This window comes from Rhincodon typus, chromosome 32 (assembly GCF_021869965.1).
Source record: "Rhincodon typus isolate 14 chromosome 32, sRhiTyp1.1, whole genome shotgun sequence".
NCBI lineage: Eukaryota > Metazoa > Chordata > Chondrichthyes > Orectolobiformes > Rhincodontidae > Rhincodon > Rhincodon typus.
This window is the reverse complement of record NC_063363.1, coordinates 7,599,339-7,614,279: the sequence shown is the minus strand read 5'-3', so window position 1 is coordinate 7,614,279 and position 14,941 is coordinate 7,599,339. Positions and strand designations below refer to the sequence as shown.

Sequence of the window (14,941 nt, the reverse complement as noted above, 5' to 3'; positions counted from 1 at the left end):
CCCCCCACCCCACCCCACCATCCCTACTTTGTAACCCTGCATTGTCCATGGCTAATCCACCTAACCTACGCATCCCCGGACACTACAGGTAATTTAGCATGTCCAATCCACCTAACCTACATATCTCCGGACTATTCCTTACACAAAAACAGAAACTGCTGGAAAAACATAGCAGGTCTGGCAGCATCTGTGGAGAAAAATCAGACTTAACGTTAACTATTCCCTACTATTAATTATTGAAAAGGATGGAGAATGAGGGGGCACAGGTTTAAAGTAATTTGCAGAAGACTCCAATGCAATGCAGGGAAGAAATGTTTTCACACTCTTGAGTAGTCAGAGGGGTCTGGGATATACTGGCTGGAAATTTGGTGGAGGTAGAAATTAAATTGAGACATCGAAGGGGCACTGGATGATCATTTGAATGGGAACAATGTGCAAGGCTCTGGGAAAAGGTAGGGGCACGGCACTAAACCATAATATCATTTGGAGAGCCAATGCAGACAGAATGGGCCAAACTGCCACCTGTTGCACTGTCACAATCCTGTATGCTGGCCAATATTTGTCCCTCAACACATTGTCGAAACGGGTTATTTGCTCATGATCTGTTCGCTGTCCTCTTTCTGTGAATAAATTTTTAAAAACTCCCTGCCTTTTCCCTGTACTCTTGAACACTATTTCTATCCAAATATCCAACTAATGCCCCACTTGAATGCATCAACTGAACCTGCCTCCACTACATTTCCAGGTACGGCATTCCAGACCCTAACTATTTGCTGAGTGAAAAGGATCTTTTCCCCTCACATCATCCTTACTTTGTCTGCATATCACTTTAATTCTATGCCCTCTCATTATTTTTCCTTTTATGAGTGGGAACATCATCTTCCTATCTACTATATCTAGCCCACTCATGGTTCTGAAAGCCTTGATCAAATCTCCCCTTAGCTGCTTTCTATCCACGTCAGTCAGTGTCAGCTACAGTGCTTAGACACAGCACTGCCAATCCTATTACAGGGGGGGAGTTTTCCCACTGTCGGTGGTGGGGGGGTGCTTTCTAGAGTTCCAGCCTTGTTAATGCTCTTGTGGTAAAATGGTTCTGAATCCCTGCTGGGCTACCACTGATTGGGCGAGAGATGCCGGGATTTGAGGAAAAAATATTCAAAGGAATGGGATATTGCACCAAGTTGTCCCAATCGTGTCCAGTGCAGATGTGGAGATTTGGGAGGCTGTAACTTACTGGATGAAACCTCCAGGAATATGTCCAAATGGAGATAATACCTCTGATCCCAGCCCTACCCTCAGCTTGCTTTCTGAAACTTTTTACATCATGTGTCATGCCTGGGATGGAGGCTTTTCCCCCTTTGGGAAGCACAGCCTAAGTCAAGGAGATGGGTAATGACCCCCCGAGTATGGTCACAAGCTGAAATTTAGGGTCACAAGCTCCAAGATATCAATGGTGGTCATGGAGTTCTGTAGAACCCCACCCAACCCCCGGCCTCTCATCTCTCTCTCTGTGACTCTCTACACCCCCCAATCCCCTGCTCCTTCTCTTCCACCAGCACCACCCTCTGCCACCCCACGTCCCTCTCCCTGTGCTCTTGGCTCTCACCAACGGGACTGTGACAATCTGCATGTCTCGAAATGGAGTCACAGTGAGGGAAAATACTCGAGAAGCACTTTCGCAGAGATGACCGAGTTTCTCTAGTCCTAACGGAAATCAGTTTCTCACACGTATAAAACTACGTACCATATCACTGTAATATATCTGATCCCTTTGATGTCCGTGCAAAGTCTCTTTCCTTCGCAATCTGTGATATCGTCACAGTGGGTGCCATGCCTCTCCCTGACATTAACCCTCTCAGACCCTTATAACTACAGGATACACTCTCTCCCCTTTAAGCATTAAACTTACGTGTATTCAAACACAAATGATTTTTTTCCAATTTCTCTCAAATCTGCAATGTAGCTGCCCAATGCATAAAGTCTGACATTTAAAAATCAAATGATTGCACTGGCTACGCTGCAGAACCTAACAGATGTGGTTACTGGCCCTGCAGTAGATAATGGGTCTCTGCACATCACAGTATGTCTAAGCTTCAATTTTATTATTGCCAGGCTTTATTCACTCTTAAAAAGCTGAAATCATGATGACAGGAGCAAACACACAAAGCTGGAGAAACTCAGCATGTTTGGCAGCATCTGGGGAAGCGTTAGCCTAATGGTATTATCGCTAGATTATTAATCTAGGGTCCCAGGCAATATTCTGGGGACCCAGGTACAAATTCACCACAATAAATGAATTTGAATTCAATAACAAATCTGAAATTAAGAATCTAATGCTGACCATGAATCCGTTATTGATTGTCGGGGAAATACTCATCTGGTTCACTCACATTCTTCGGAAAAATAAACAAACTGCCATCCTTAGATGGTCTGGCCTATGTGTGATTCCAGACCCACTGCAATATGATTGACTTTTAACTGCCCTCTGGGCAATAAGGGATGCACCATAAATGCTGGCCTAGCCAATAAGACCCTGATCTTGTGAGTTAATTAAAATTGCAAAGATGTTCACATTGAGTCTGATACGTCTCTTCTTGAGAGCTGTGATGAAAGATACCGCTCAACCAAGCTCCTTGGTTTTATTTAAACATCTCAGAATCAATTTGTTGATCCAACCTGTTTTTAAGTCAAATAGCAAAGCCGAATACTGGAGATGTTGGAAATCTGAACTGACAACAGAAAATTCTGGAAATATCCAGGTGTGGAAGCAGAGGTGGAGAGAGGAATCTGGGTGGAATCTTGTCGAGATGTTGTGGGCTTTGATCCTCACTGTGCAGTTTGAGGGAGATCTGAACTTCCTCTTTTTGGGAAGGTCCGCCAAACTACAGGCCACTCAGGCAGTGGTGAGGCCACCAGTGGGCCTTCCCTGGGAGCCTGGATACCAGAAGCAGGGGTCTTGCCTACTCAGAGCTGCCAGTTAAAGAGGCCAGCAGTTTTCATACTCAGCACTGCAATGGAGAAAGTCTGGATATTTCAGTAGAACACCCACCAAAGTCTTAGGATCATGCAGCAATCCAGACCACAGTAAAGTTAGAGGCGGGGGAGGGGGTGAGGTCTTCAAGTTAGGGTCATGTATAGAGGATGGCAATGGGGGGGGTTAGTGGCCAGGACAGGGAGATACCTCTTGGCAGGACCCCCTCCTTTGGATGTCCAGACTCTCAATAAGTGCCTTTGATCAAGGATCTGATCCCTGGCCACACCCCATGACAACAGAGCATCTGCTGATGGGTTAATACCAGCGGTGGTGAGGTGAGGTGTGCAAGCCATCATTCCCTGGTGTCTTCAGGGCCTCACTTGGCAGCTGGGCAGGAACGTTGACCATGGGTCTTCCCATTCAGACGTTATTTGACTGGAGGTGGGAAGGTGGTGAATTTCAGCTCCACCATCATCCTGCCCTTCCCCAAATTTGACACCAGTGAGAGCCATCAAACATATGAGCGGACATGAACAATTCGGCCCATCAGGTCTGCCCCACCACCATTCAATGGGATCATGGCTGATCTGATAGTCCTGAACTCCACTTTCCTGCCATTTCCCCATGACTCTTGATTCCCTTCCTGAGATCAGACGATTCCAGCCAATGTTCCAGATCTGTGGCCTTCCACCAGAATCAGCTTTCTGGCTTTGTCTTGCTTCTACACTTTGATACCTGTTGAGCTACTGTGGATATGAGAGACATACAAACACCTTGCCCAAGTCAGTATGCTTCAGAGGGATGCAATAACAGGATTAAGTTTGTATTTCCACCGCACTTACCATAACCTCATGATGCCCAAGAGAATCTCCCAGTCAACGGAGTGCAGTTAAAGTGTAGTCTCTGCTGTTATGCAGGGAAACGTGGCCCTCAATCTGCCCACAGCAAGCTCTCAAAATAATCAATCAGCTCAATTTCAGATGTTTGATGAGGAATAAAGGTTGGCCAGGATACCAGTGTGGGAATGGTGTGGGAAGAACTCCCGTGTTCATCTTTGCAATGGCTTTGGATCTCTGCCAAATGTGATCACGTCTCTCCCAGAGACTGGTGAACAAATTTTATGCTGACAGGTTCTCTAGTGAAGGGTCAGGCACAGAAATCCACCCTTACATATTCAGCCTTCTTTTTAATGCCCTGTAATTATTACATGTGGAGACTTGTCAACACCAACAGGCAAAGCAGAGAGACCGGTAGATAATTTAATTAGTGGATGCAGCTCAATGCTGGGGGATGTGTTGACTGGTAAAAATTAATTCAGCATAAACTAGTAGCTGAAGTTGGCCTTTGCCAGTTTGATATAGGGTGGGCGTCACATCCTGTGTTACATTTATCTGTTGAATCACAGAACCTAGAACTGTGCAGCACAGGAACAGGCCCTTCGGCCCACAATGTTGTGCCAAACATGACACCAAGTTAAACTAATCCCTTCTGCCTGCCCTTGGTCCATATCCCTCCATTCTTTGCACATTCATGTGCTTATCTAAAAGTCCGTTAATTGCCCCTACCGCATCTCCCTCCACCACTGCCCCTAGCAGCGTGTTCCAAACTCCTACCACTCTGTGTAGAAAACTTGCCCCTCACATCTCCTTTGAAATGCATGCTCCCTAGTATTAGACATTTCAGCTCTGGGAAGAAAGATTCTATCCATGCATCTCATCTATGCTACCAAATCTCTCCTCAGCCTCTGCTACTCCAGCAAAAACAACCTGAGTTATTCTAGCCTGTCCTTATAGCTCATACCCTCACTCAACAGTATTTTGATTTTCCAGAAAGCTCAAGGGAAAGCAATGGGCATAACCAGATACAGAATCACTGCATCGTGAACCAAGCTGGCTATTGGCAAGAATATGTTTATTGCAATTAATAACACACAGTGAGCCTGACTGTCAAAACCAGTAGAGCAGGTAGACCTGGGCAGAAGTTAAATACTGCACAGGCTAGGAGTTGGAAATAAAGAGCAGAAAAAGGATCTAGCAAAGTCAGGCAACACCTAACAGAGTTATCCTTTTAGGTCAATAATGACCTTTTGTCCCAGGCTACACAAATTGGGGTTAGAGTGGTCACAAGCTGGAAATTTTGGAGTCACAAGCTCAGAAGTAGTTAGTTTCCTTTCACTCTTTCAGGTATTCTGCCTCTGCCCTCAGCCCTCATAGACGCCACCTCACTCTCACAATCCCTCAAAGCGGCTGTGCAAATTTTCAAGCCTCAAAATGATGCCACAGTGAAAACATTTGGGATGCATTGCTTTAGTCAGAAATCGATACACATGGATGCTTTACCTTTTCCCTGTTGAGGCACATTGTACACCTACTTTAATCCACAGGAATTGGATAGAGAATGCACCTTCACATAAAATTCCTTTTTTATTTAAACCCCGCTAAAGATATCGTTATCATTCGACAAGCTGGCATTTATTGACTGAGGGTAGTTAAGAATCAACCATGCTGCTATAGGTCTGGAGTCAGTTGTCCACCAGACAGGGTAAGGATGGGAATTTCCCTCCTTTAGGGCATTAGTGAACCAGATGGGTCTTTAGAACTGACAAAGGCTTACATGGTCACCAATAGGTTAGCTTTTCAATTCCAGATCTTTTAAAAATTAACTTCAAATTTCACCATCTGCCAAGGTGGCATTCAAACTCACATCCTCAGAACAGTAGCCCGAGATTCTGGATTACTAGTTCAGTGACTCTGCCACTAAGCACCTGCCACTCCCGTAACTTGCCAAAGTATAAACAGTTCTACAATGTGCTGTGCTTATCGCTGCTCTGACAGCAAGGGTGGTGTAGATTGTGAAAAAACATTCTTCCCCCCAGTGCACTCATAATCTCATTGTAAAAGCCTGTCAAAATGTACGCCCAAACAGGCAGGACCTCTGAGGGAAGAATAGCTGATCTGATAAAGCCCAGCTTCCTCAGTACTACAACACAATAAAATCCAAGATTACTGCACGTGGGACCCAAACTGACTACTTTCTGACTCAAGACAGGAGACTGCTGCCAACTGAACCAAACTGATCTTGTCTGAAGGAGGAGGAGCACAAATGTGGTTTTCATTTTAAACTCCCATGTGCTCTGTGCACATACAAAAACACAAATGTTAGGAACAGAAGTACGCCATTCAGCCCCTTGAATTACTGTCTCATAAGATTGTAGCTGATTGTGGCTCTAGTGATTGGACCCAAGGCCAGGTGGATCTCATTGACTACGAGATCCTTGACTGGGGCTGTTAACCCTGGGTCAATCAGGGAACCCTGGGTCAATCAGGGAACCCTGGCTGACAGATATAAACAGGAGATTCAGTCTAAGAACTAGCTGAGCTGGCTGGTCAGACCCCACATATAGGGCACAGGTAAATAAAGGGTAACTCAGTGACAGGATACCAGCCTCTGTGCAGTTACTTCAGGCTCCAACTTCAAATTTCCATCTCCCCCAATAACTTTGGATTCCTGATTGATATTGGAGTTAATCTACCTCGACCTTAGAAAAATTCAATGATCTGCCTCCATTGAGCTCTTGGGAAAACATTCCAAAGGCTCATGGCCCTCAGAAAAGATTCTCATTCTGTCTTAAATGTTCAATCCTTAATTTTGTGCTGAGTTGTACTTTACAACTACAAAAGGTCCCTGTGTCTCTCAACTCACAAGGGAACAAAAGTATCCCAGGATCTGGAACATAAACTCCACCTTAAAATGACTGTTGTTGTACAATGTGTGTTACTGACACTAGGTAAGAGTGATATCAGGTTCAATGCAGATTCTGTGCGTTTGACCAACATTCTCAGAACTCACTATATTTGCAAACAAGGAATGGCCAAAAGCTGCACGGTCACATGTCTAAAGTCCCACAGAAACCACATGTACTCACACAGCAAGCTGCATTACTGGCAGTCACTGACCTACAGTAACCTGCACTGCTGCAGAAGGAAGCAGCATGCTCTGTATTGTCCAGTGGGGCAATTTACTGTGTGTTGGTGCAGTTCAACTGGTGCAGAGCTGGCCTGCCAGGGATAAACAACATTGCATTTTAATGTAGGCAATTAATATTTAAAACATGAAGCTCAGTTGTGGAAACCTGGACTGTGGAATGCAAATAAATTCTTCAATGGATATTGTCCCAGATTTTTTTTTCTTAAAAACTGACTTACCCGCAAATGCAGTAATCATTCTTTGACACTTGATTCGACACACAGGACACATCTACTCAGAATGCACGTACAGGACGTACATGCACACAGAACACCGCATGCACACAGGACATACATGCACACGGGATTCATATGGACACAGGGAACCCACAAACACAGGACACTACATGCACAGATGCCATGCACATGGGACACATGCATATAGGACATGACGTGCTCACGGGACACACACACAGATACAGGACTCACACGGCCCCAGGGTTCCACAGCTGAACTTCATGTTTTAAATATTAATTGCCTACATTAAAATGCAATGTTGTTTATCCCTGGCAGGCCAACTCTGCACCAGTTGAACTGCACCAACACACAGTAAATTGCCCCACTTGACAATACAGAGCATGCTGCTTTCTTCTGCATCAGTGCAGGTTACTGTAGGTCAGTGATTGCCAGTAATGCAGCTTGCTGTGTGAGTACACGTGGCTTCTGTATTTAAGAAGAGGTTGTGCCTGTGCACACTGCCCATCAGGCAGTGACTTCAAGCCAAAGCTAATTCAGGGAGAGAAATGTATTTTTTGTTTGGCATAGTCCAGTGAGGGGATGCTCTTGCACTTCCTATCATGTGGAAAAGACTTGTACTGAGAGGTGCCATAAATATCAGCCCCCAGACTCATGGGTAAAACAGCTTAGAATCATAAAAGACTGAGACCAAATATCTGGTCCTCCTTGTGGACCCTGACAGGGATATCCAGTCAAATGCAACCACTAGCAGGTTAGAGACAGTGGTGTAGTGGTACATATTATTAGGCTCGCAAGGTCCAGGCTAATGCTCCAGTGATATAAGTTCAAGTCCCACTATGGCAGATGGAAAAGGTTAGGACTGCTCTCCTTGGGGAGAAGCATGCTGACAGGAGATCTGAAAGAAGTTTTCAAAATCACAAGTGAGAATGATTTGGTCGATAGAGACAAACTATTCCTGCTAGAAAAAGGAATGATAAGGCACAGATTTAAAGTGATGTGGAGATACAGTGAGGAATAAATGTTTTGAGGTTGGTTGGCTCGCTGAGCTGGTTTGTTGTTCTGTTTATAAACGTTTTCACACAGCGAGTAGTCAGAGTCTAGAATGCTCTGAAACAAAAACAGAAGTTGTTGCTGGACAAGGTCAGCAGGTCTGGCAGTATCCGTGAAGAAACAAAAATCAGAGTTAATGTTTCGGGTCCGATGACCCTTCCTCAGAACAGAACAGAACTGAACAGTTCTGAGGAAGGGTCACCAGACCCCAAACATTAACTCGGATTTCTCTCCACAGATGGTGCCAGACCTGCTGAGCTTTTCCAGCAACTTCTGTTTTCGTTCCTGATTTACGGCATCCGCGGTTCTTTCGGGTTTTATCTGGAATGCACGGCCTGGAACTGTGGTAGAGGCAGGTCCAATTGAGCCATCCAAGAGGAGCACTGGATGATTATTTGAATAGAAAGTGAGCAAGGGAACGGGGAGACTGGCATGAGGTAGTGATGCTTGTTTGAAGACGTGTGTTTGCAGGCACGGTGAATGAGCAGAAACTCTCAGGGCAGGCAGGAGGATGTGGCAGAAATTCAACTCCTCAACACCTAAAAGGAGAGAATCCTTACTCTGACCGTGCCCCAGCCCCTGGACTGAAGATCAGGGATTAACCTTGACTCACTGCAGTGGGGGTGGGGGCGTGTGGGGTTAGGGGGAGGAGGAGTAGTCGGACTGAAGGGTAGCTCCCTTGGCCACAAGGAGCGTGACTGTCCTCCAATTTTGACACATGGCCATTTGCTGGAAGCAAGTGCAGCACATCAGCTGTGCTGGCCCATGGTGCAGGTGTAACACCGACACCGCATGGTGCAGTGCACAGCCAGGTGGATGACTGCTGGTCACCACAACAAGCTGCTCATCTTCATTCTGTTTGCACTAAAAAGGCAGGCCAGGGCACGGATGCCATGAGCATCCACACAGACGTGCGAGGTGAGTGAGCCAGCGCCCAGAAAGCCAGTGAGCAGTGTCGAGATGCAGCCTGAGCTGGGCTCTTGCCGCTGCACGCCAAAATGTACTTGCAGCAGCATCGCAATTAGAAATGCTGCTGCATGTCAAACTGCAGCATTTCCGTGCCGAAGCTACTTGCACATGGATCAGAGATGTGCTGTGATGGTGCAGTGAGGTCTGCAGATGTAGACCCTTCACATGGAGCATCCCTGATGACACTGGCACCCTGTGGTAGGATGGGAACTTACATGTTAACAAGTTGAGATTCAGGCAAAGAAGCATAATACGAAGCAATAATCTCTTAATAGGTTCTCACCATTCCCAAGTAAGAATCTCATCTCAATGCCTGAAACTCTGTTGGAAAATAGAACTTCTTGCTCCTTCAGTCAAGGAGAAAGGCCTTGTTAAAATTCTCACACAATTCTCACCATTGCCCACATCATTCAGGTCCTCAAAATTCCCACCAGCAACTTCGTTCATTGCAAGAAGACTCCTGCAGTTAGACCAGGAAGTGGTTTTCCTCTACCAAGGCTGGAACCAGCAGCTCCTGTCATTTCCTATACTGAAGGTGGCAAGCACTCAACCAGCTCAGTAACCAACATGGCCCAACCACATTCCCCTTTGTACAAAATCAAAGCTTTTACCAAGTCGCACATCGATGTGCAACTGGGCTGCAAACTGCAGTATTGCCTTGAAAGGAATATTTCTTCATTATAACATCATGAAAATCAGGAACACTTATTGCGCATGCCTTCCTGAACAGTAGCACCTTAAAATAAGTGATCACATGAGAGGGCATTACCTTGGTGCAGGGCTCTCGTCACAAATAAGCCAGACCCAGCAAGGCACAACATCTTCCTTCCATTGACGGACATCAGTTGAATTATTTCAGTCTCATTCACATCTTCGGAGAGCTTCAGAGTAGTCACCCACCATACCTTCCTCAGAACATCACTCTCCATCGAGGCTATTGGACAACTAAATTGGGCAGGGAGCAAAACTGGTACTCAATCTGATTCATCAATTTCCTTCAAGGTCTGAAAGGGTATTTCTTCGGGGTTTAATCATAGTTCTGATGTAGGAAATGGGGCAGTCATTTGCTCACAGCAAACTCGTATTCGCAGCTATGTGACAATGGCATATTTGCATCAATGGTAGACAGGGTGGTTAATAAGGAGTTTAACACGCTTGCCTTCATTGCTCAGTCCTTTGAGTATAGGAGTTGGGACGTCATGTTGAGTTTGTACAGGACATTGGTGAGGCTTCTGCTGGAGTACTGTGTCCCGTTCTGGGTATAGGAAGGATATTATTAAACTGGAGAGGGTTCAGAAGAGATTTACCAGGATGTTGTTGGGAATGGAGGGTTTGAGTTATAAGGAGAGGCTGGATAGGCTGGGATTTTTTTTCACCGAGGGGTAGGAGGTTGAAGGGTGTCGTTACAGAGGTTTATAAAATCATAATAGGTATATATAAGGTGAATGGCTGGAGTCGCTTCCCTAGGGTGGGGGATTTCAAGACTAGGGGGCATATTTTTAAAGGTGAGAGGAGAAAGATTTAAAAAAGACATGAGGGGCAACATTTTTCAGTTTACACAGAGCATGGTTCGTGCATGGAATGAACTACCAGAGGAAGTGGTGGATAAGGGTATAGTTACATTTAAAAGACATTTAGATAAGTACGTGAATAAGAAATGTGCGAAGGGATATGGGCCAAGCGCAGGCAGGTGGGACTAGTTTAATTTGGGATTATGGTCAGCATGGACTAGATTGGACTGAAGGGTCTGTTTCTGTGCTGTACGACTCTGACTCTAAATGACTTCTCTACATCACAACCATGATAAGCTAACCTGATAGTCTGTTTCATTTCCTGGGTGATGGAGACACGTTGGCCAGGATACAAGGGAAAAGCTCCCTCTGCATTTTCCCCAAGGGACTGTCACTGGATCCATTAGATCAATATGAATGGACAGACAGCCACAGTTGAACATGAGAAAGAAGGAGATCATTCAGCCCATTATGTTCTCGATATCCAAGACAAATTATACCTCCAGTTCTTGATGTAAAGCACCAAAGATACAACTTCAAGCGTACATCCAAAGTCTTCTTCAATGCAACAAGCACTATGAGCCATAGAGCTTGCTCCAGCTGACCGAATGATCAGGACAGATCTTGTGCTTCAACCTACCTTGCTGCCCACTGCCCATTTCTCTTGATTCCCTGAGACACAAAATCAAAATCAGTCTATCCCAGACTCAAAAGATATTCAATGATGTAGCAGCCAAAGATTTCTGGGATAGAGTATTCGAACAATTCACAGGCCGTTGAGCGAAGTCATTTCGTCTCACCTCAGTCCTAAAGGATCAGCCCCTTATCCTGAGACTCTGTCCTTGTGTTCTAGGTTCTTTGACCAGCAGAAGCAATCTCTGAGCCTCTACCCTGTCAAGATCCCACCCCCAGAATCATCTATGTCTCAAATGAGATTTAATTCCATTTGCTACTTTCCTACCGACCTGTCCAGTCTACTGATGTCTTTCAAGCAATCTACAGTTTTCATCCTTCCCATCAGCCACGACTAATTTTTGTATCATTGTCAAAATTCATACCCCTTACATTTAGTTTCAAGTCATTGATAAACACCATGAAAAGAAAGAGACCCAGGACTGAGCCCTGAACACCACGAAATCCAGCTGCAACAACATTCACTGACCCATCGTTTCCTGTCACTGAGCCAATTATGGATTTAACTTGCTAATTTCCCTGAACCCCAAGTATTCCTCATTCATGGGATATGGGCATTATTGGCTGGGTCAACATTTATCACCGGTCCCCAATTGCCCCTGAGAAGCGGGGTGGGGGGGGTGTGTGAACTGCCTTCTTGAACCACTGCAGTGCGCTTCCTGTGGGTTGACCCACAATGCCATCAGGGAGGGAATTCCAGGATTGTGACCCTCTAGCAATGATGGGACGGCGATATATTTCCAAGTCGGGATGGTGGGTGGAGGGAACTTGCAAATGGCACCGTTTCTGGTGCCCTTATCCTTCTGAGTGCCATAAGGAACTTTTGCACAATCCTTGCTAAAATCCATCAGGCCACATCAAAGGAACTGCCCTCTGCATCCCTCCCTGATACTTCCATCTTGTTTGATGTGACCTTCTCCAAGCAAATCTGTCCCAACCATCTTTGATTAATCCATCTCTCTTTAAATAATAATTTATACGTCTCAGAACTTTTCCAATTATTTGCTGATGTTAGGCAGACCAGCCTGTACATGTGTTATCCCTTTCTCCATTCTTAAACAACTCAATATTAGCAATTTTCCAGTCATGAAGTCAGAGTCATACAGCATGGAAACAGACCCTTTGGTTGAACCAGTCTACACCATTCATAATCCCAAACTAAACTGGTCCCACCTGCCTGTGCTTGGGCTATATTCCTCCAAACCCTTCTTATTCATAAACTTATCTAAAATGAGGTTGTTGACTTGCTCGCCGAGCTGGCTTCTTATTGTTCAGATTTTTCGTCACCATACCAGGTGACATCATCAGTGGAGCGTCCGAAGAAGCAGTATTATTCTCCTCCACTTAGAATTTATACTGTTTGGTCCGTTATGGTGATGAGTGTCATTTATGGTTTTGATCTGTATGGGTTTGTATATGGGGTTCAATTCTATGTGTTTGTTGATTGCATTATGGGTGGAGAACCATGCCTCTAGGAATTCCCGTGCATATATATTTGGCTTGGGCTACTATGGTTTCTTTGTCCCAGTTAAACTGATGGCCTTCATTGCCCGAGTGTACCGATAATAAGGAGAGTTTGTCATGCCATTTTGATGCTAATTGATGCTCATATATTCTGATGGCTAGTCTCCTTCCTGCCTGTCCGATATGATGTTTGAGGCAGTCGTTACATGGCATTTTGTAAACTACGTTGGTTCTGCATGTTGTGGGAATGGAGTCTTTAATCCTTGTACATGTTTGTTGTAGAGCGGCTGTGGGCTTGTGGGCCACCATGATTCCTAGTGGTTTTAGAAGTGTTGTTGTCAGTTCCGATACGTTCTTGATGTATGGCAGTGTGGCCAGTGTGTTAGGCGAACTGTGTCCTCCTGTTGTTGTCTGTTTAGTAGGCATCTGCGGATGAAGTTGCGGGGATATCCGTTTATAGCGAGGATTTTGTATAGGTGATCTTCCTCTTTCCTGCAAAGTTCTGGGGTGTTACAGTGTCCTGGTCCATTTAAATAGTGCCCGAATGCAGCTTTGTTTAGGGCGTTGGATGGTTGCTATGGTAGGCGAAAATTTAATCAGTGTGGGTTGATTTTCTGTATACTGAGGTTGGAACTCCCCGTTGGCCATATGCTCAACTTTAACACCCAGAAACAGACAGACAATCAACTTCCTGAGCCTGAAGGATTCATGAAAGGACCATAAAAAAGCAAATTAGCTTTCATTTTGGGTGTTATCAGCTGACGATTATGCTTGACATCCAAGGTTTTTCTGATGATCTCAGTATGAAATGAAATTATGGTTGCAAAGCCACAAATTCTGCAATTGGAGAATGCACTTCTGGAAAAATGGAAAGCTTTCAGACAACACAAATTTGGCAAACAAACACTATGCTATTTCCAGTAATAAGCTGACATCTTATTGTAAAACACTATTGCATTAGACTAAATACTCTCTCACGCCAACAATTCCTATTGCAAGAGACTGCTTATTATCTTACTTAGAAATATTAATTCTGGCTGATGACGCAGTCCAGGAGCAAAACAAGATGACTGCTTCATTCATTTATCCTCCATTTCAAAAGTCAACTCATGGGTAGCAATTTTTTTTAAAAATTGCTATCTATACAGTTCTTGATGGAAATGCATGGAAATCTCAAAGAGATAAAGGGAAGAAACGAACTGTATTTATTTCACCTCAACACAATGGAATTCACCATAGTAATAGAAATGAGGAGAAACTGGATTTCCCATTGGTGTTCGGTTCATCACCAAAATACAATGCAACAATACACAGTAGGGAGGGTTTGGAGCACAGAAACACATCATTCAATCCACTAGTCCCTGTTGGTGTTTATGTTCCATGCAAGATTCAGCCAACATCTTGTCATTTAATCCTACCAGAATTTTCAGCAAGGATTTTCTTCATGTGCTTATTTAGCTTTCCCTCAAGTCTATTTGCATCTCAAACTATGACGAGACAGAATACAGGAAAGAGATAGAGTGCTTAAGTGACATGGTGTAAAGACAACAGTCTCTCCACCAACGTCAGCAAAACAAAGGATCTAGTCACTGACATCAGGAAGTGGAGTAGAAGTCGAGAGCATCAGGTTCCTAGGAGCGATGATCACCAACAATCTGTCCTGGACCACCCACATTGACACTATGCACAAAAAAATCACGGCAACGTCTCTACTTCCTTAGGAGGCTAAGGAAATTCTGCATGTCCACAAGAACTCTTACCATTTTTAACTGATACACCACAAAAAGCATCCTATCTGGATGTATTACAGCTTTGTATGGCAACTGCTCCTCCTAAGTCTGCAAGAAACTACAGACAGTTGTGAACACAGCCCAGTTCATCACACAAACCAGCCTTCCATCCATTGACTCCACCTATACTTCCTACTGCCTCGGAAAAGCAACCAACATAATCAAAGACCCCTCCCACCCCGGTTATATTCTCCTTCATCAGGCAGAAAATATAAAAGTTTCAATACACATACGAACAGATTCAAGAACAGTTTCTTTCCTGCTGTT

General features: G+C 44.6%; 1 protein-coding gene across 1 annotated transcript in view; it reads right to left on the bottom strand.

The window, feature by feature from the left end:
- Nucleotides 1–10,145, bottom strand: part of abcg4a (ATP-binding cassette, sub-family G (WHITE), member 4a) — a 65,105-nt gene extending 54,960 nt beyond the window's left edge. The window contains exon 1 of the mRNA XM_048615360.1: nucleotides 9,986–10,145. Coding sequence (XP_048471317.1) covers nucleotides 9,986–10,145 — 160 coding nt within the window. The remainder of the gene's footprint in view (nucleotides 1–9,985) is intronic.
- Nucleotides 10,146–14,941: the final 4,796 nt, after the last annotated feature.